The sequence below is a fragment of the Astatotilapia calliptera genome, chromosome 19, assembly GCF_964374335.1.
Source record: "Astatotilapia calliptera chromosome 19, fAstCal68.1, whole genome shotgun sequence".
NCBI lineage: Eukaryota > Metazoa > Chordata > Actinopteri > Cichliformes > Cichlidae > Astatotilapia > Astatotilapia calliptera.
Window position 1 is genome coordinate 240,001 of NC_137440.1, and position 22,940 is coordinate 262,940.

Here is a 22,940-nt window from a genome sequence, read left to right on the forward strand (position 1 = left end):
AGAATAGAATAGAATAGAATAGAATAATCCTTTAATTGTCCCACAAGGGGAAATTTGGTTGAAACAGCAGCCAGAAAGACAGATACACAAACAAACAGTACACAGGACACAGAGCAGAAACATTAAGGACAATGGTTACTATAAACAGAGAGTAATGTACAGTTATTAAATTAAATAAAAATAGCTACAGATAAGAGGCAGAGCAGGTTGTAGAGTGAATCGGTTAATTAACTTATTGCAGTTACAGTGCAGATGTAAACATCTGTTTGTTGGGAGTAGTTCTGATTGTGCAGTCTGACAGCTGCAGGGAGGAAGGACCTGCAGAAACGCTCCTTCATGCATCGAGGATGCAGCAGTCTGTCACTGCAGCAGCTCTGCAGTTCAGCAAAAAAATGACTAAGTTACAGACGCTGGCAATAGATGGAGTAGGTAAAGTATTAGAGCTACAGCACAGCAGGCTCAGTTGTACGTTAAATGTAAATGTCACAACGTGAAGCCAAACTCTGAGTAGTCAGTACCATGGTACAAATGCGTTTCACAGTTTCTACACTGTGCTCGCTCACTTTGGAGCATTTGGTGATGCCATGGAGACTTTTCAATCCTTAGAGCATGTGGAGCTTAGAGTTAACACTCGACCAAAACACCATGGAGCTGTGTTTCTCACAGCATATGCACCACAAACTGCCAGAGGCTTGTTAGATGGAACTGGAGGAGTCATTGAATTCCTTGCAGCCAAAGCGAACTGGCTCCAAACCAGTGTTTATTTTCAGTCGTAGTTTTCATCAGCTACCTTTATTTTCGATAACTAAACTAACGCACGAGGACAAAAAAACGTGATGAAATGTTTTGACGCTTTACCGACGAACAGAACAAGATGAAAAAGTTCCCGAGAGATGAGATTCAATCAGAATTATTTAAGTTGTGCAGAGAGGCAGGGCGAGTTTGGAAATGATCCAGTCAGGAGTAATCTCCTCGTGCAGCAAGGGTAGACGTGCACGTTTGATCTGTCACCAACAAACAGGATGGGAAGGTCCTATGCAAAATGTCAGCGCATGGAAGGAAGCGAAAAGTAGACATACGGACACCCGTCACATTTCAAGGAAAATAAGACGCTATATAAACTTTTACCTGTAAAAATATGACCAACTTTTAGTCACAGGAAGCAACTAACTAACAAACAACAATAACCAAAATGCTAAAATAACAGAAGAGCGCTGGAATAACCACGATGTGATCGACCAATGATATTATATGACTTAAAATGTTCAAACTTCCACCTGGACTCTGAGCGCCGCTGGCCAGGTCACGTTTCATAGAAGTTATGATATTAGAATAAATAAATATCAGCTGATTGTAAGCAGCTCAGGTGGGACGCACCTGAAAAGCTTTTCCTGTACTTCCTGCAGGAGCCTACACTCTTTGTATATGGCTAATCCACCTTTAGCTATGTTCCCAGTATAGAAGGCCATTTGGACTGTTTTAAACCCAAGTGCAGCCCAGTGTGTGACTGTGTGTCAGTGTGGGCAGATACTTACTGAGATGTGGGTTAACAGGAGCTGTGAAGGGACAAAAAAGAAGAGGTCAGTCAGAACAGTCCAAAAACACTCAGTGTGAGCAGAACCGTTATGATCCAGGACAGTAACTGTGACACAAACGTGAGAACGGTGTCGTTTCAAACCAAGCTGGACTGCAAACAGCTTTTTAGATCATGACGAAATACAAGACAAAAAACAGGAAGTGACCTTTCAGTGTAAACCTGTTTGATAGCGAGCCCCTCTGTCCTGGACACATTTCATCATGCTAAAGTTATGATATAAGAATAGATTGGATTGTGCGGACCTCGGTGACACGCCCAGGCTGCTTACCCTACAACCCAACCCTGATTCTAACCTATAAAACCCTTGAACACTCAAGCAGCTGTTCGAAAGTGGAAGTAGCCTCGACACACTGAGGTGTGCGCTTGTCCTGTGCTTTGTTACACTGTGGCAGTCTCAATAATATTACCACAGCACTTCAGTGTCTGACCAAATGTAAACCATGCTGGAAATGCTGTTCTTATCCAAACCGTGGGACATCAGGAAATGCTGATCTGACAAGAACCCTGAACCATGGCCAAGGTGTTGTGTTGGGAGGAAATTCATTTACAAACTAATGAAGGATTAGAAAACCTAAATCTACTAAATCACACGCAGTGGAAACAGCTTTTATTACCTAATTGCAGGGTTCAGGGTATCCATTCTTCTCTTAAATCCAGCTTTGACAGATGTCACATGGTGACATGCAGAGCATCATGTGACCCAGCTGAACGTCAGTCTGCAGGCATAAGTATCCTTGGGCAAGATACTGAAACCTGAGCTGCTCTCTGCGGTGTCTGTAGCTCAGGAGGTAGAGAAGGAAGGTTGGTAGTTTGATTCCTGGCCAGTGTTCCCTCTAAGCTGTGCGCGTGCGCAATTGTGCACTGCTGGCACAGAAAATCTGCGTCGTGCACAAAAGAACATCTAACCTAACCTTTTGCAGTGTTAGTCAGTGACTGGCTGCTCCCGTGTGGGATCAGAACGATGCCGCCTTATCCCACAGTCCAGCCAATCACGCGATTCACATTCGTATATAAGCAGCTGATCAACGTGGCTGACAGGCTATGACAGCGTCCTCATGTGCGACACCGGTGTTTTAGCAAAGCGGCTGATGTGGAGTGAAGCCACGTTAATGACAACGTGTACAACCATTGGAGATGTGAGCAGGACAGACGGAACAACTGACGGACAAAGTGTGGACTTTATAGCAGTTTTTAAATTGTGTTGATGAGACACGTAAAACCAGAGTTACGATAAAATATCTGCAATGTTTGTTTTTCTTCCTGAATACTGTCGTTGTTTATATTTACTGCAGGAAGAAAGCCAATGTTATTTTTGACGGTGCCAAACGTTTGGTGGACATCGTGGACATACAGCGCTGCACTGCAGAGTCACACTGCTAGCATCGATGCAGCGATCAGGACGCAGGACACAATGTGACGTAAAAATAAGCATGCAAACTTGCACTAAAAACTCTGCGAAACAGCGAGGTGAAAGGTGAACCGCGTTATAGCGAGGGACCGCTGTAATCTTGAAGGTAAGTCACAACATACCCTTCGTAAATACTAACGTATAGAAACCGTTACCAGCAATCATTCATTTTGTGTGGCTTTTTTCACGGTTTGTTAACATGCTGTGTAGGTGTGTACCTGACTAGCTGATATCGACATAATGGGGAAACATCTGGTTTGACTGTTCTTCACCTGTAGTTTGAATGCTGAACATTGGCCTGTTTGAATCATGAGACCAGTCACTACACAGAGATGTGCTTCTGAGTGTGGACGATGTGTCTTCTGCTGCAGTGATGCAGTTCTGCTTGTGTTGAGTGATGTAAACAGCTGATCGATCTAAACTCTTTAAACGTCAAAATTGATCATTAGATTTTTTATGACATGACAGCGGTGAGTGTTCCCACCTTCTGCTCTTTGTAACTTAACGCCATCTTTACGTTTTCCAGTTTTGGACATGATTGTGGAGGATATATCTTCGCAGTAGCGATTGACCGCAAAGTAAAGCTACCGGAAATGCACAACCCCACATCCGGTCTCAAACCAGGAAGTTAGCATTGTCTCGTGCACAGGGTCTATTGTCCAGTCTACATGCATAAGTGTCCTTGGGCAAGATAAGCAAGTTGCTCTCTGATGTGTTCATGTGTGCATGTTAGATACAAAGCATTTAGGTGGAGGAAAAAGGGCATGTTGCACAAACATGGGGCGATCGTGGCTCAAGAGTCGGGTGCTCGTCTTGTAATCGGAAGGTTGCCGGTTCGAGCCCCGGCTCGGACAGTCTCGGTCGTTGTGTCTTTGGGCGAGACACTTCACCTCCCGCCTACTGGTGTTGGCCAGAGGAGCCGATGGCACGATATCTCAGCCTGGCTTCTGTCAGTCTGCCCCAGGGCAGCTGTGGCTACAACTATAGTTTGCCTTCACCAGTGTGTGAGAGTGAATGAATAGTGGCATTGTATAAATACAATCCATCATTATTATTATTACAAAGTGCAGTTACCATCATGGTTGTGTTTGTGGCACAGAGGTAAAATCGTGATCTGGAGGTGGCAGGATGTTCGCTGACAGTCAAAAGTCCTCATCAGGCAGCAGCCTAGGTCATGTTTACGTGTGCATCAGCGTCTCCTGCTGTGAGCAGGTTGTTTCTCTGTCAGCCTGATTTTACTCCACTCGTGTTTCTGTGTTGACTTTGACTCCTGTCTGCACTTTCCACCAGGATTCCTGTCACACTTCAACTGTTTGCATTTTTAGCTGAAGTGTTAACTTTCCAGCTAAAAGTCTTGTTATCTTAAGTCATTCGACACAGATATAAATTATTATTCAACATTTGAGGCATTTAAGCGGCCCTGTGAAGCCCTCCTCTGTGAGACCGGCCTTCTCATATCAGCTCATGCTTCCTGACATCACTTTACAGGCTGTTTCATCAGTGGCTTAAAACAGAACCAGAGAGAAGGCCAGAGTCGAACAATATCACTGATTAAATACATGTCGGTGTACAGACAAACAGGAAGTGAAAAGAGATGAGTGAAAAAAAACTCATCGGGTGATGGAAAGCCCACCAGCGTCTTCGTTAGACGCTGAAACACCACGGCCAGCTTCATGGAGATCTGAAGCACGGATGTATGGCAGGGATGAGAAGGAAAAGTCCTGTATGACTTAACTGCCTCCATGGCTGCAGCGCATGAAGAGCTACATCTCAGACTCTACAGGCCTCAGTTAGCATGTTAAATGTTGAAGTTCATGACAGTAAAATTCAAAACCCCTTAGCAAGTACAGTTTGCTTGGAAGGCTTCTTTGTTTCTCTAAGAAGAAGATGGCAGCACTGCTTTGGTTTGCCAAGCTGCATCTGAACACACCGTAAGACTTCTGTCATGTCCTGTGGCCATAATGTACATCACCGTATCTGGCAAAAACCAAACACAGCATGTCCCCACAACATCAGGCATGGTGGTGCCACTGGCACCCAGCATGCATCGAGTTGATTGTTGGGTTTTTTCTCTGTTTGCTTTGTATTTTAGGGTTTTACCTTCAATATAAAGCACATGTAACGTTTTGCTGAATTTAGATCATACAGCAGGACGATGATCATGCAGCAAATCTACTAAAGAATACCTGGAAAAAAGAGGTTTGTTACAGACCTCAACCCAGCCTGAAACACTGTCGCGAGCCTTAAGAGAGCTGTGCATGAACGTGAACCTCAGTGATCTGAAGCAGCGTTGCAAACAGCTGTGCGTGTAAATTCCTCCAGAAAGATTTGCGAGGCAGTGTTTGTGTACCTGCTCTTGTTCGGGGATTGAACGATAGAAAACGAGGCAGCCTACCGCTGTATGTGATGATGCGCTCAGTGGAGTCTCCTTCCCCGTAGCGGGTGATGGGTGTCAGGCGGACCAGGTAGGATTCAGGTTTGATGAGTTCAGTTAAGTTGTAGGTCAAGAGCTCCCCCTTCTGGATGGTTCCCTCCATGGGAATCTCCTGCTCCCACCAGCGAGACTGACCCATCTGAAACAAAACGCGGGATTTTCCAACTCATCCAAATAACACATTCATTTCGATTAACTCGACAGATCAGCCTAAACTCAGCACAGCGTGCCAAATGTTCATTTGGTTTTTTAATGGGCAACAACAACAGGAACATTCTGCGTGTTAGCCTGAAGCAGCTACTGTGACTAACTTTACCGTAACACGTGACTGCATGTCGACAAGCAGCAGCTATGCAGAAACTCTAAGCTGAGGCAGAATGAGAAATTGTGGAAGCGTTATTGCCATATTTGTTTCCATGATGCACTAGAGCAGCTGTAACTGAGCACATATTCCACTAAGGCCAGTTTCCTATCACCCAATTTAAATCACATTATGCAGATCTTCACCACAATGCAATGAGATCTTCAGGTTCTCCTTAATCCATGCCTGTCTATGGTGCATGACCAACACCTCATTGTTGCAGGACGTTACAGGAGCTACAATGTTGCAAAGAACAAAACATGTGCTGCAGAAATGTAACATGTATCAGAAGGTCATAGGTCATTTCTGTTCTTCAGTCTGCTTGATATAACACGATTACTAACATGGACTCTTTAATGGCTCATAAACAGGTGACTGATCTGTCACTCTATGGTGCCTCCCACACCACCATCGTGCCTCATTATGTGCAGTCAGTACAGTACAACGAATAAATTAAATATTAATTCTGAATTCTGCTTTGGTGTGATTTTCTGTATGGGAATACTTGAGGCACAAGTGTTTAAATTGTTGTGTCTTGATTTGTGTCATCTCTCAGTTTCCTTCCCCCAAATTAAACATTTTGATATTTCTTCCCCGACTTTGTTTGCCTCCTCATAACTTTTTTCTCCCCATCAGCACTTCCTCCTTTTCTCTGTTTCTCAGCAGCTCTGCAGAATGAAAAGACGAGCCAGTTGCCATGGGAACACATCTTCCTCCTGCTCCTTATTTTATGATGCCAGGCTGCTGCTGCAGGGACCTCAGGTAGAGTTTCAGGAATCTGTGCTGCAGGAACATTTTCCACACGTGTGTGTGTGTGTGCGTGTGTGTGTGTGTGTGTGTGTGTACATACACGTGTGTGTGTGTGTGTGTGTTGTTCTGCCATACCAAGCACACCAAGTCATGTGATCAGTGTGTATTATATGAAGCTGAAAACTAAGGGAGGCAGATCCCTGAAGGTTGATTCTGTTCATCTGGACGTTTCAGTGGGAGAAACGTTTCATCATCATCATCAGGTGACGTCTTCGGTCTCAGCTGACTGCAGGTTTCCAACCTTATAAGCAGGACATTTGCATAATGACTGAAGCCAGCCCACTGAAGGAACAATGTCACGCACAGCCAAAGGAGCTTGCAAAGAAAAGCGTCTGGACTTCTTTAAGTTGCTTGAAGACGTTTCACCTCTCATCCGAGAAGCTTCTTCAGTTCTAAGGTCAAATGGTGGAGAGTCCCAGATATAAACCCAGTGGGAGTTTCCCCCCAGAGAGGGACAAAAGGACCCCTGATGATCCTCTGATCGCCTGAGCCAAGGTGTGAAACTGGGTGTGGGTCCCAATCAGCCAGAGTTTCAGGTGAGCTGGATGACTGAGAACCTTCACAGACACAATGTCATGAACACTGATCAATGAGTCCCATTCACAGAGAGGTGGGGAATGGCTGCAATCACAGCATGTAAGATGGTGACAGATGTACCCTTAGGCCCCTCCTCCATTCAGAGATGGTCTTTCCCTCCTTGACTCCGCCCTCAAACCAGCGTTCCTCCCTGTCCAGGATGTTACATCCTCATCATTGAAAGAGTGTCCACTGGCCTGTAGGTGTAAATAGACTGCAGAGTCCTGGCCTGACGAGGTGGCTCTTCTGTGTTGTGCATCCTCTTAGCCAGAGGTTGTTTGGTTTCCCCGATGTATAAATCCTGGCAATCCTCCTGCACTCAACAGTGTACACTATGTTACTCTGTTTGTGTCGAGGGACCCGATCCTTGGGGTGGACCAGTTTTTGGTGCAGCGTGTTTTGGGGTTTAAAAGCCACAGAGACCCGGTGTTTAGAGAAAATGCATCTCAGCTGCTCCGATAGTCCTGACACGTACAGGATCACTACCAACTTCTGATACATCAGGACATACGGGAGACGTCAACTGTGCTGATGACCTTCTTCATGACCGTCATATTTAGCAGTGCGGCTCAGCTCTGGTCAACACCGGATCGTTGAGTTAACCCTGGTTAGCACGGCCGTGTTTCTCAGTGTTGCTAAACCTCACCAGTGTGGATACCTTTGCCCACATGTGTGTTTCTTTGTGTCGCCAGGGATCGGAGTCACGGTTTGGGAGCACGGGGAAAGTTGGAGCCACAGTCACTACACTCACACTGTGGGATTCAGGGGAATCGCCACGGGAGCCACAGTGCTGGAGATCTGTATATATTTCTGGAACAGTGTTTCTCTGTTAATAAATGCAGCCCTGAGTGTTTATAAGGTCGGCTGAGGCTGACGACGTCACTTAGACGAGTGATGAAACGTTTCTCCCACTGAAAACATCCACAATCAACTTTCAGGGAAAATATTCCCAGAATTTTGAAACCTTCTAAAAACATTAAAAACTGAATGAATGTCCTTTTAATATTTGTTAATCCCTACAGATCACCTGCAATTACAACAATTACACAACCACTGATTTTTAGCAGAGCTTCACTGCAGGTGAAGCCCGACAGAGAGAAAGGAGGAGGAATACTGCCACCTACTCTCTGTCTCTCCCACACTCACTCGTATACACTATGTGGTCAGTCACTGTGGGCTTTACCTCCATGTGACTCTGCAGGGTAAAATCAACTATAGAGAAAACACTGAATGCCCCATAAGATCTAAAAGTCTGTTACAGGCCCCACGAGGACAGAAGAACAGAGAAGCAGAGGCATGTTTCAGTTTGGTTTCCCCATGCTTTAAGCACACTGCTGCAAACTGCATTGTTATGTATTTTAGCACCATGGGAGCATTTACAGGATATTGTTTTATAGTGATATTATACAGGAAAACTGTTACTCAATAAGGCCCATTTACTAGTTGTTTTTCTCTTTCTCTGTGACCCAAGAATTGATGTGTAAGAATCACAGGCTGGTACCTCAAGGTTGAAAACACCACAGAGATCACTCCCTTACTCCCATCCTCCCTTCTTTATCTCTTAGAGAAAGGTTTGTTAAAGGCCAGGTGGTTTGTTTCAGAATTCACTAATGAAAGAACTCTGTATTCTATGTCTAGGAGTGTATTTCGCTGGGATAATCATAAATTGTAGCTGAACTGATAAACTATACAAAGGATACTTCTCTGCTCAGAGGGCAGGAAGGCGCTTCCTTATTTGGTCTGTACCGGTTTGAACTGAGAATCTGCTGACACACGAACCTTTTTCCTCTATATAAACTGTTGTCTGATGAATAAACTTTGAGTTGGTTTGGGAAGGCAACCTGAAGCAGTCTGTTTCCTTGTTCTCCCAAGCTACTCCCGGCACTGTAACTAACACGCTGAATGGCATATTTGACTATTACTTGAGAATATTCCTTTGAGTTCTATAGGTTATGGACAATCTCTGCTGATAGGTGCCCACGCCTCGGAGGAAACCCGATCCACGGATGACCCGGGACGGAGTTTCTTACATGCATGGCACTTTGTGATGTTCTTAATGGAGCAAGAACACCAAGAGAACACATGCAGGAACAACGAGGTATAGAAACAACAACTTTTTAGTTGACATCTATCAGTTAACGTGACTATCAGTCCATCCATTTTCTTAATGCCATTTTAACTGGGATCGCAGAGGGCTGGAGTCTTGCCCACAAGAGGCTGGGAGAGAGGTTGCCGGTCCACCAAAGGACTAACACAGAGGACATATACGCTTGCATCCATATTCATCCTGCAGCCAATGCGGAACCTAGCACGCGCGTCTTTGATCTATGGGAAGAAGCTGGAGTAGCTTGAGGAGAACCCATATGGGGTAACATGCAAACTCCACACAGAGAAGCCAAAGGCAGGTTCAAACCCAGGACTCTGGCTGCAAGGTGTCAGTGCTAGCTGCTACACCACCTGTTTGCAAAGCTAACTAGTAAATGGTAAATGGCCTGTATTTGTATAGCGCCTTTACTAGTCCCTAAGGACCCCAAAGTGCTTTACACCCATTCACACACTGTTGATGGCAGCTACATTGTAGCCACAGCTGCCCTGGGGCGCACTGACAGAGGCGAGGCTGCCGGACACTGGCGCCACCGGGCCCTCTGACCACCACCAGTAGGCAACGGGTGAAGCGTCTTGTCTTGTCTAGTACATCACCATATTTATTTATTTTTGGTAACATGGTAAACTGGTTCTCATACAGTGCTTTTCTATTTTACTGGCGCACTGAAGGTGCTTAATATTTGACTTGTATCAAACACATAAGACAGTATATGAAGATGATCCTGACACCACGACATCGGACATTGTGGAAGTTAATGTTGTTATTCCAGAGTGGGATTGGGAACAACGTACATGAATCTAGAACAGTAACACAAAGGCAGACACGAGTTTGTGGAGTTGTAGTTTTCTTATTTCTCATGACAACTTAAAGTTCCTAATTTAAGCATGTTTTTCTTTGCAAGCTATAATTTCACACTGGTTGTTTTCCTTTAATCACAAAGCTGCTTCGAAGCACAGCTATTAGAATAGTTAGAGTCTGTCTACTAACTATGCTAACACCCCTCGTATGCATGGCTAGTTTCAGGGGTGGTTTAAAAAGCTGCGGTGCACTCAGTTCATTTCAGAATCAAGTGCAAAAAACAGGCAAAAGGCTTTTTCAGTAAATTAGTGTCCGATTGAAACATCTCCTCCCACCTCACATGTGGTCACCGTGCTCTTTGTAAATACAGCCTGGGGGAAGTCAGCAAATCAGTCCTCAGTGGTTACAACAGACTTTTTCAATTAAATATTTCTAACTTCATAACTCACTTCACAGTTATGGATTATAAGCAAGTCTCATAATCCATAACTGTAAAGTCTAACGTGCATATAGATGGATTTTAGACATTTCAAAGACCCTTATAAACTCTGGAAAACCTCCCCTGAGTTCGGACAAACAAAATGCAAATGAAGACATTTGTGGGGACGACTGATTGCTGCATTCAAATAACAAACCTGCTGCACTGACCTGCCTTATGCCGAGTCTGTAGGCCAGGATTCGATCCACAGCGTTCGGCTCCATCTGAGTCCACTGCAGCTTGAAGCCGTAGACTCGCGGCCTGCTCTGCCACAGAGCGCTGTAGGTGTCGTAGTAAAACTCTGGAGGGTTGGCTTTTCCTGAGGAGGCAGTTGGGTCAGAGGTCACACAGGGCTGGAAACAGGTCCAGGATGTCTTTTTCACTCATGAATAGAAAACAATGTCGTCACCGTGTTTTTCAGTGTGTGACACTTGGTGTTACGATGGGTCGTTTTTATATCTTTGGCTGCAGATTACTCGCTGTTGTGTGTTTGTGTGGTGATGCTTGGCATGGTGGAACTACCAACCAAAACAAGGCTGTTGGCCAGTTTAGCAAAACTCTTGCTTTTCTCAGCAACTTGCAGGTTGCTTTCACAGGACTCAAAAATATTAAGCAGACTTGGCTGTGTCAGTGATACACATGACCACATTGTAACAATGGCATCTCTGTATGTTTGTGTGTATGAACCTGCTTTTATCAACATAAGTATCAATAAACAAAGATGGATTAGCTGATGGCAGTATAGTTACATTTTCATAAATATATAATGCTAACAGCAACATGATTTCTTTCTATGTGATACTGTTGCTAATTCTGCCACTGAGTCTATTTTACTCCAAACAGCTGATCAGTAGTGTTACTACGGGGACTTGAAGCAGTTGGCTGAGGGCATTTAACTAATCTCTGTGCACGTGCACAGTGCATGCTAGACCCTCCCTGCACAACTGAAATGATCAGCAGCTCCTTGCCTTACTTGACGGTTGATCCAGGGACAGTGGCTGCAGTCTCATTTGTTTGGTAGCCACAGCTTTTGACTTGTTTGGTTTGACCGTTGGCATCCATGATCTCTTTTCAAGGTCCTGAATAATCAGGCCTCATCTAACCTTGATGGCCTTACAGTCCTGTATGCACCCATTAGAGCACTTCACTCCTGCTGTTGTTCCTAGAGTATTTAAAGTAGAATGGGAGGCAGCGCCTTCAGTTTTCAGGCCCCTCTTCTGTGACCTTATGCCATTAGACTAACAGTAAATGCAACAGGAAGCAGCACAGCACTGTGTTGGTGTTCTCACGTCTCATGTTTTCTTGTGTTTTACGTGACTGTTTTAAACCAATGGTGTGTGTTCTGCTTGTGTGACAACAAGATTATTTATGTTAGACTTCAGCAGAAATCAGGGCTTTAAAAACACACAAAATGACTTTTGCTGTTGTGACTTCAACAGACAGAAATGAATCATCCTATTAAAATTCTGTTTGTTTCATCTGTCTGACGGTGGGAGGAGCAGTCAGACCGTCTGGCGAGTCGTCATGTTGGCACTTTGTCTCACAGTTTCATGTCTGCTTCTGTCACTTTTATTCTGAAGCTTTACGCTGTCTCATTGGTCGCTGCAGGATGAGCAAGGTTTAAAATGCCACCAGTGTGTTCACACCTGATTAACAACGCAAACTTCACCTCAGCAAATGACAAGTCTGGCATAATCACCACCATTTTCTATCATCTTTATATCCTGAGCTTACAACTCCACTCTTTAAACACTTTCTGCTGCTGCCTGCAAAACGCGCTGCTGCTCAGCGGTCGGCCCTGATAAGAGGCTTAACACAGCGGCGGGTTTTACAGGAAGTCTCTGGGCGCTGACAGGGTGCCTCTGCAGGGGAGCTTTCAGAGAAGACGCAGACACAAGTGGACTCAGAGACTGAAACCCGCAGAGTCGGTTCAGCCTGGAAGTCAACAACAACTCCAAATTCACGTGAGACAAAACCAGACCTGTGTAATTAAAGAGATGGATTACTCGTCCGACGCCTTCTCTTTTATTTTCCACAAAAGTTGATACGTATTTGTTGAAAACGTAACGAGCTGAGTTACCATGATTCAAACCCCAAAAGGTTTAAAAAAACATTTTAAACATATTAAATGTTGCCTTCTCTCCCCATGCTTGTTCAGTTACATGAAATTATGATTTTATTCGTTTCCTCACGTTAAGATAAAATCCTCATAACAACAAAAAAACTGAAACATCTGAAGCTCGGGATACAAACACTGCTAAAATTATTAAGTTAAGCATTCCACACACACACATGTGTGCATATATATATATATATGTGTGTGTGTGTACACATTAGTAATCTAAAGGATCCTTCATGACTGAGTACCCGCTGTCAGCAGACCCTTTCTTTGTGCTACATGTAGTGCTGTTAGCTTCTTCAGCGTGTCAGGTCCTGCTGCTGTCCAGCTCTGCGCTTGTCTGCTTTGGTGATGGCGACCGGCTCATCCTTTAGTCCACCAGTCACCGTTAGTGTCATGTGACACCTCTCTCTCTCAGATGTTCTTCCAGAATTGCTCAATTTCAGCTCTGGATGGGAATACACTCGCTGCTGTTATTCTCCTGTAGCTGAGCGCGCACCGTGGATGGGATGGATCTTTTCAGAACAGACCTCAGCTTCTCTGGTATCTCACGTCAGCCTGGTGGCCGGAGCTGTGAGCATCTGGCAGAGCCTCAGTTATGGAGAACTTGTTTCCACTCAGGACCCTGCTATGCCTTATTTAACCAGCTAACTAGTTAATCTTGCAATCAAGTGCCCCTATGATTACTGTGACAATGGTGTATATAGGTTCACTGGTTTCAGTGGTTCACTGGTTTCAGTGCATGCTAGTACAGTTCTTATATAGCTCTCCTGGAGTACTCAAAGCGCATTAACCCCATACACACCCATTCACACAAGCACTGAGTGCTTTTCTAACTATCATTCATCCACTCCGATGGATGTGGAGAGCAAGTCGGGTTAGTATCATGGATATTTGGCATGCAAACTGGGGGAGCCAGGGATCAAACCACCAACCTTCCAATCAGCAGCTGACCTGCTGACCTGCTCTGCCTCCTGAGCTGTCAGACTGTGGGCCAACTGATCTTACAGAGCAGCAGGAGGTGTCAGGCTCACATCAAGTGTCCGACATAAGGCTTCTTAAACCACTTATGACTAATAACCTTGGGCTGTATTACACTATGGTACATAAAACTGTTTAGAAATCCCTATAGTAATATTTTCAATGCTGTCATGAAGGCAGCTACACCTTTCTTATTAAGCTGACAATGAGGTCATGTAGAGTAGGGAACTGCAGCACTCCTACAGGCAGCGTGTCGTCAGTGACAGCAGCTCGTTGGAAAATTAAGACGCGTAAAAGTCAGGTCTGAACTCATTCCAGACGAGTACAAAGTCAGCCTTAAATCATCCATTGGTCAATAATCAACAGGGACGTGTCCCAGATATGATCAGGTCACATTATCTAAGCCAACATGTTCAGATTAGGTACTGTAGATAACAGCAATGTTATGTTTGTCCATACTGCCTCCTGTTGCTGCCGTTACGGAGAGTTCCAGCAGGTGTCGCTGTGGTTCTCTTTAGATGTTATGTGTACTTCCTGTTACGAGTGTACGGACGTTCATGTTGGCTGCTAATAAACGCCTGGCATACAGTTACAGCGGACTGGTTATTATAAGCAAAACCTACAGGTACCAAGTCCACTGAAAACCTCACCGAGAACCAAGTTCTAGTCAAATGTCTTCACTTTTTAAACAAGTCAAGCAATTCAGGAAAATCTACGATGACTCAGGTCATGTTAAATATAAAGTGACTAAAGTGCAATAACTCAAAAAATAATAAAGCTCACCTGTGACCAGGAACGTGCAACGTCCTGCCCCGGCCTCGTTGGTGATGTCACAGGTGTACTCGCCATAGCCCTCCCTGTTCAAAGCTCTGACGTGGTAGTTCGTGTCGTCTCTCTGGTCACTGAACTGTCCGACAGTCAGGAGGCGGGTGCCCAGCTTCCACTCATATCGCAGCAGGCGAGCCGGATGAGCTCGCAGCAGACGGCAGGTAAGGCTGAACGCCCGGCCGAGGGCCTGACGGATCTCCGTGTGCTCGGGCTCTACGGCGGGAGGGACTGCAACACAGAGCCAGGGAGGTTTCTGACACTACTGATTTCAGGCTTTCTTCACTTGGTCTCATTTTTGTTTTTAACCAATATTACAAACTTCACACAATGAAAACCAGCATAAATATTATATATAAATAAAATAATGGAGAAATGGCATCACTTCCTGCACTTCAATCATACAAATCCAGATCTTACTCAGGGCTGTGTTCACTTCACTGTTAATGAAGCCAGAATGGCTTGAAAATAGCCTCTTACATATTTATAGGATTTAAACTCAGATGTGCGTTGGTGCTGCGGTGCTCCGCTGAGGTGCACTGTGTTTTTAAATCCCTCCAGCAGAACTTTAACAGAAGCTTTGAGCCGAATTGCAGGTGTCACTTCACAGATTAACATCCTGATGCCAAACAAGGAATAAAGAGAAGAAAAGAGCAGCTGCAGCAGCCGTCCTGCGACCTTTCTGCAGACAGGAACATCATCTGAAGGATGGAGAGAACCAATAAGATGTAAAAGCTCACGAATGTCTCAGAGAAGAAAAACAAGTTGACTTTCGTGGTCAGGACGGGTGGAGGTGGCACAAAAGCACTCAAACGTGGCGTAATGAGTGAGGAGTGACCCGGCTCATAGGGTTTGCAATGGTACTGTAAATGGGAAGGTAGGTAAGCATTTCCTGGTCCTTTTGGCTTCTAACAGGGCCGAGATTTACAAATGGACTTTGTTATTCAGTAAAACTGAAGCAAGCGCCACCGTGGTTTCACTGGAAAAAGCCCTGAAGCCACGGTGCCACGCCCTTCCTCATTTCTTATTGTACCTGCACTGAGGGTTTGAATTCATCTCAATCGGATGTAAGTCCAGACTTGGAGCCAATCAGAGGTGGACTCTGGTGTAGTTTGGATCTTCGTCCTGCTGCACCCACACTGAACTTCTACAGGATTTATGGTTGCATCAACTACAGCAACGTGTCCAGGTCCTGACACAGTAGGACACTTTCAGCAAATCACCCTTTTGTTCTGAAGTGCTGTGTTTACGCCAGATGTACAAGGTTCAAAAAGGTTTTTGCCTCGTAAGCCCAGAGAATATCTCCCCGCGAGCCCGAGGATCCTGCAACCACAAACTCAAAGTCCTGTAAGGTCTTCACTGAGCTGCTGTTTCTGGGCAAGATGTTGAGCCCCAAATTATGGTGACACGTCGACTGTTCTGCTAAGTTCAATAAAGCAATAGTGTGAATGTAGCTTGTAACGTATGAAAAGGCTTTGAGCAGAGTAAACGTTACTCTGGCACCTGAACCATGAACCACACGAGCCATTAGTCTGCTCCACTCAAGGATCCAGGTTTCACTCAAACAGGTGATTTCCTGAGATGGTGCACAACTCATCCTGTGTACATGAGACACACACACACAGACACACACAGACACACACACAGGTCTGAGGTTCGTTTCGAGCCCCTGGACATGTTTCCACGACCTTCTACTGAGAGGGAAACACAGCAGGAACATGTAAAGGTCAACCGGACGCTTCTGCCTGATGCCGACCTTCAGCCAAGCCCTCTGATTGGTCAAAGAAGACTTCTAACCCTGCTTTCCCATAATACACTGCTGGACCCAGTCCCAGCTTGTTGATGAACTCTGCTCTTTCCTGCAGTTTGAGCAGCTGCTCCACGAGACACTTCAGGGCCAAACGAAGAACAATTTAATGTACGAGGTAATCTCAACAGAATGCAATGATGTGCGCATCACTGCAATGCTGGATTTTATTAAAGATAATAAAAATGTTGAAAACGAGATTCTGGGATTTTAGTGGAATTTGTTTCACATTGTTTCATGCAGCAACCTTCTTTAATGACACTGTAGGTGGGAGAGTGGCTGTTGTTTCAACATCCGCTCAGCAGTTCGGGGCATCTGTGTCACGCTTTTCATGCTACAATGCAGCGATGGCCATGTTTACCACATCATACTGTCTTTGGCAAATGAAAGCTGCTGTTAGGATGCACTCAGAGAGATGCACTGACCATGATTCACCTGAAGGCAACTTACTGCACATGTTGCCATTAACCCTGAGAAAGCACCAGCTTTGAGTTAAGACCTGCACATTCCTGTGCCTCAGAGGTATTTTAATTGATTTGAAGTTTGTAATCATTTGGTTTTAATAAAGCAGCTGCTCTCCTAGGCTGTAATATTTTCCAGAGAACAATGGGTCAAACGTCCAAGCCCCCCCCCCGTCCCTTGGTGTGATTTTAAACAGCTGCTACAGTACGGAGGACCACAAGAGCCAAACAGTTCTGTGCTTAATTAATGAATTGTAGAATAAAATCTGCATTTGTGAATTCATTTTTGAATTCCAATTTAATAAACTGATTTTAAAAATGCTTTTTAAGTCTTCATTTCAAAAAAACCATTTTCGAATTGCACTTTAATAATAATAATAATCAAAAAAGGTTAACTTGTTTAACTTGTCACCACCACACATCACTGTCTCCTCTGTAATCCAGTCACATCCAGTAAGAGCCTGTGAGGGATTATTGTCAAAGTGAACCCTGAAACAGCTCATTTGAAATGTTGCTCACAAGGTTTTGTGCTGTACAGCTCGCTTCTCGCTCACAGATTTACTCGTGTTTATTTGTCTGTCAGCAGGTTTCTCGAGGCTCAGGGAGATTTTCTATTCACGTACACTTAGAAGTTAAATCTGTGTCGCTGTGACTTAAACGTTGTTTCACTTATTTCAGAGTAATCCACCTATAACCTGACTGTAATCTGCTTACTGTGGCTGAACACCATTAAACACCTTCTGTCTACAAAAGTCTGATTTCAGTGAAAATGGAAAAAACATTGTGCCATGTTTTTATGTGACTCTATTCTTCTATTCATTTTTTATATGAAATGTTTGAAAATGTCTAACATTAAATCATTATTTTACTTGTTGTAGAGTATTTAAAAGCAGAGCCTTCAGTTTTCAGGCCCCTCTTCTGTGGAACCAGCTTCCAGTTTGGATTCAGGAGACAGACACTATCTCTACTTTCAAGATTAGGCTTCAAACTTTCCTTTTTGCTAAAGCATATAGTTAGGGCTGGACCAGGTGACCCTGAATCCTCCCTTAGGCTGCTGGGGAATTCCCATGATGCACTGGTTCTTATTCAATCACTATGTGCTAATAGACCTCTCTGTCTCTCTTCCGTCCTGTCTCCCTCTCCTTAACCCTTAACCCGGCAGATGGCCCCGCCCCTCCCTGAGCTTGGTTCTGCCGGAGGTTTCTTCCTGTTCAAAGGGAGTTTTTCTGTCCCACTGTCACCAAGCGTTTGCTCATACGGGGAGGTCTGACTGTCTTACTGTAGAGTCTTTACCGTACTGTGTAGGTAGGGTCACAGAGTTTTCCTAATCTATTAAAACATGTCTAATAATTGGTTTTATTTTCAACCTACATTTTCAGCCACCTTCTTCTTAGTCTTCAGATACTAGATTGGTTTGTTGATAACATTGTTGAAATGTCAGATTTGGATGAAATCTGCTCGGCATTTAATAATGTTGACTTGTCAGGAAACGAAAAGGAAAAATAAAGCATCACTAAGAAGATTTGTTTTTCAAACTATGAGTCAGGTTTTGTTCCTTAAACTCAAAGCCCGGGCTGCTGATTTCCTGTGAGTGTCTGCGCTCTGCAGAACGAGGCCCATCCGAGCTGCAGAGGAGATTTGCTCTGACAGCCTTTTAGTGCGGCATGAAGCCAGGAGCTGCAAGTCTTCCCGTCACATCCTGTGATGCTATTTTGTGCGACGCAGCAGCCTGCAGGTTAGACAGAGCGTGACTGGAAGGTGGTGGATTCAGTTCTGTCCGAGACAGGCAGGCAGGCAGCATGTGTCCGTCAGCATCGGCCCGAGCGCCCGCGGCGGTGAAACGCGTACCTGCTGAGCTGCAGCTGTCGGTGTGTCTTTCAACTGATCTGCTGTTTGTATCAAACTGATCTGGAGCTGTCTGCTCTGGTGATCGGTTTGATCAGTGTGACATTTCTTCTGCAGGGCTTAGGAGTCAGCTCCACAATGCATTCTGGGTATTTTAGGGGCTAAAGCAGCAGTTGTTGGTGGCTGTTTACATGAGCAGCAATGTTACGGTGTGAGCTGCAAGGAGATCTTTGACGGGAAAACGTGCAGTAATTATGCATAACAGACTTCCCCTCTGATAAATAATCACGTACACGAGTCCTGCAGGAGCTGAACCTCAGCTCATTACAGCAACAAAATCAAGTAGAGTTCCTGTTAATTACAGTTATTGTTGCAGGAAGTGCTGTGGTGTCAATGCCTCACTCATCTACCAGGCTCAGCAAACGTGCCCCTCACAGATTTTTGGACACTTCATAGGCTACGTTCACACTGCAGGCGAAAGCGCATCAAATCCGATTTTTTGACCCTGTGCGACCATCTATCCGATCATGGTGTGACAGTGTGAACGGCACAAATCCGATATTTTCAAATCTGATCTGGGTCACTTTCGTGTGTGGTACTGAATCCAACACATATCCGATGTTTCAGAAAGCGACTGCTGCTTGATGGTCAGGTCGCATTAAATCCGTCTTTTACGTCACCGACACAAGACAGGCGCCAATTATCAGCGCCGGAGAAGACATCGCGAACGCTTCCTGGCCATCCAGCGAAACTGTTGGGAAGACAACGTAAACATTTTATTTGTTCTGTATAATCTGCAGATTCTGACAGAAATCTGCAGCTATCCTTTGAAGCAGCGCTCCTCTCTAAAACAGCAATAAGGATCATTATTAGGTTATTTACATTATTATGTAAATAACAAAATAACTTAAAGCAAAAATTGGGAAACGTAAAGTCCGAACTCTTTATATTAAGGCCATCAGTCAAACATGCTGTTGCTCTGGGTCTAAACAGAGCGCGCTGTGTGTGACGTCTTCTTTTGCGCATGCGGGCGTGTTGAGCGTTCACACTAGAGCGCGTTTGCTGTCGCATTTTATTTGTAGTGTGAAGAAGCAGACAAAAACATCAGAATTGAGCATCACGACCTGCAGAGTGAACGTAGCCAGCCTGTAAACTCAACTCTTTGAGTGGACGTCAGTGAGAGGAGCCACGTTGAGTTTGAATGAACACCTGTTACAGGAGCAATGATGGTTTGTTCCCAGATCTGCCTCCACGTTCTCCGAGACACATGAAAGAACTTCAAGAACTTTGTCTGGGAATCCTGATGCCTGAGAAACTGACTCAGCCTTCTGCTTCCTGGCTACAGCTCACTGATGAATAAAACTATGTTTCTGAATGTTGTGACATCGTGGAGCTGTGTGTGTGGCGGCTGAGTGACGTATGCGTGTTACCCACACTGCACCACCAACTGTATCAAGGCCTCTCTGGGCTTGACGTTGAAGCCGTTGTACTGGCTCGTCTGGCAGCGGTACGTCCCGCTCATCTCTCTGGTCACGTTGCTGATCCTCAGGATGCCGTCGTAGCTCTCCGTCTGAACGGAGCCGTCTGGCATCAGTGCCGTTGCCGCCGCCGCCACCCCGCTCTCCTCCACCCGAGACCACAGGATGATGGGTTTGGGTTTTCCAGAGACCAGGCACTGCAGGTCTACGGTGTCGCCTTCCTGAGCGATGAGGTGAGAGCGCCCCCTGGGGACGGTGAGCTCTGGAGGAACTACAGGGACAGAGACAGGATATCTGCTAACTGCCAAGGTTTGGACCCTTCAGAATAAAAGAGGAGCAGGTCTACAGCTGTGCATGAGAAACCCCCGCACACAAACACATCCTCCAAACACACACGCACATATTTGTTTCAAACTCCACTGCAGTTTGTTTCAACCTTCAAACATTTAGTAAACACTTAAACTAAAAATGTAAACTGCATTAAATTACAAATAAATAAATCAAATAAATGAGCTACTAACTCTTTTACGCTGCGTCCGCACCTACACGGGTATTTTAAAAACGTTTCTATGCGTTTGGACCTTTCGTCCACGTAAACGGCGTTTCGAATCACCGAAAACAAGTTTTTAAAAACTCCTTTTTTGCGTTCACGTGTGGACGATTCAGCGATGCTTCGTCTCCTGCTTTGCGTTGGTGTGGGCGCCCCGTCAAAAACCTGTCCGTGATGCCAGCAGTGTCCAAGTGTTTTCTTTTCTTTTCATACCGCGCGTGGTTGTTGAAGGAAGAGGAATAAAGTCCAGTGCTTTCTAATTAGGGAGCATTAATCCAGACTTTTGCCTAACGAGCTGGAGGAGGCGCACCAGGAGGGTGACGTGGAGTGTCCTGCTGTGGCGCCCCTCATAAGGCTGCAGTGGGTATAATGCCTTTGCTTTCTGACTCATCTGTGAGGTTAACTTTGCCTCCACACACAAAATGTTTTTGTTTCGTGTCTGATGGAGAACTCGTCCTTCGTCTAGAGTGACACTGAGAGAGCTGCTGGACTGTTCTAGCATTTATTTTCCTTATGGGGATTCAGGAGTGACCCAAGCGTGACCTTCATGCGTCAGCAGGCGTCACGCACAGTTTGGACTAAAGCGGGAGTTCGATTACCCCCGCCTCCTCTCGGGCTCTCTGACTGTTTCTTTCACTCTGCCAAGGTCATGAACAAACAGGAAGCCGCCGGCAGTCGTTCATCTGCCTGACATCTGTCTGAAGGTCTGCTCCTCTCTGTATCTGCAGAAGCTCAGAGCTTTGTACCACAGTTCAAGGACTAAACAACTATTATTTTAATCTTGGTGGCACAGAGGAAACCAGCCAGTGACAAGTGTACATGAGTTCATTCCCACTGTATGTTTTTGAAATGATGCAGGATGCGTCAAACAGCTGTCACAGATGACAAGGTTCAAAGAAAACAATTCAGAGCTGCAAGATATTATTTCTGAAAACCCGATATGAGGAGTGGGCGGTTTTATAATCAGCCTCAGTTCTGTGTGCGGCAAAGTTCACGCTTTATCTGAATGCCTGTCATCAGCAGCTGTGAGGAGCTGCCCTATGTAGAGCTGACGAGCTGGCTGAGCGTGGTTCAGGGGTGACCGACTGCTTGGCCTTCAGTGCCGCAGCCCCATGTCCAATCAGGCTCTAGCGTTGATCACAACAGCTGCTTCGAAGGGGCTGCCAAGTCACCGGGGCAGCTGTGATTAGTGTGTATTTCATTAGCGTGCATATTTGAGCTGGCAGCTGTTTGTTAACTCCACCTACCATAAGAGCTGGCCTCACCTGTGGTGGATGAAATGTTGACATCAATGCTAATCTCTGGGGTTCCTCCGTTCCTTAGTGATGCCACACAGGTGTAGGTGCCAAAGTCGGTGAACTTGAGGTCGATGATGTCGAGGTTGGTGGTTCCCGGCGAGACGTCTGTGTCAGTGTGGGTGATGACCATCCGCTCTGAACTCCTCAGAGGCCGCCCGTTCTTCAGCCAGCTGAACTGCAGTTCCTCTGGGGGCGTGGCCTCTACCTGGCAGCTGATCTTCACCTCCCGTCCAATCTGGATATTGTCATCATTGTGGTAAGGGTCAGGTGTGATCCAAAAGCGACCTTTACGGAGACCTACGTGACATAATGGACAAAGAAAGACAAACATTTGGGGACAGAGAAGATGAAGTAGAGGACACAAACACTAAAACACATCAGTGTCCTCGACCGAACTTCCAACATATTCAGAGAACAATCCGGTTGTAAGTTGACAAAGAAGATGCAGTAAAGAAGATGAAGATGCTCAGGTGTTGTGGTTTGATGTGTCTGTGGAAGTGAGGGCTGAGTGTCCGTTTAAATAAGTGCGACTGAAATAAACAACGTGCTTTATCTGAGGGAGCGTGAGTCCTTGAACGTCTCCGACAACAAGCGTTCAGCTTTATTCTTCATAAATAATTTTACTCCCAGCAGGACAAAAACAGACCATTCATCTGCCAGGTAAATTTAAAACCAGACATCAAACACGAGTGTGTGAAGAGGAGCTGAAAAGGAGTAACTTTATTACAAGTGTGAGTTAGCTGTCAACTATGTATCCAAATAAAGGTGATATTTGGGGGTATTTATGGGGACAGCCTTAGCGTGGACCAAGATGAATATCAAAAACGATGAACTGCCGAACAGAGTATCTGACTCAATGAGCCAATCTGAGCCTAGGAATGAACTGAAAGAGCAGCAGTTCAGCAGCAAGCCGACGGAGGGTCCAACAAGTTTGACATTTACCAGAAACAACCGCTGTTTTGTGGAACTCAGGTCCTTAAATTATTCAAAAGGCTGCAGCATCAACC

At 45.2% G+C, this 22,940-nt stretch overlaps 1 protein-coding gene across 1 annotated transcript in view; it reads right to left on the reverse strand.

Annotated features, from left to right (window-relative positions):
* The window catches only part of LOC113012614 (MAM domain-containing glycosylphosphatidylinositol anchor protein 2-like), a 152,783-nt gene that overhangs the window by 37,859 nt on the left and 91,984 nt on the right, over positions 1–22,940 (reverse strand). Inside the window, exons 7-12 of the mRNA XM_080293934.1 lie at positions 21,901–22,230; positions 20,042–20,356; positions 14,453–14,725; positions 10,740–10,888; positions 5,401–5,578; positions 1,536–1,556 (exon numbers count right to left, since the gene is read on the reverse strand). Of these exons, the coding sequence (XP_080150060.1) occupies positions 1,536–1,556; positions 5,401–5,578; positions 10,740–10,888; positions 14,453–14,725; positions 20,042–20,356; positions 21,901–22,230 (1,266 nt within the window). The remainder of the gene's footprint in view (positions 1–1,535; positions 1,557–5,400; positions 5,579–10,739; positions 10,889–14,452; positions 14,726–20,041; positions 20,357–21,900; positions 22,231–22,940) is intronic.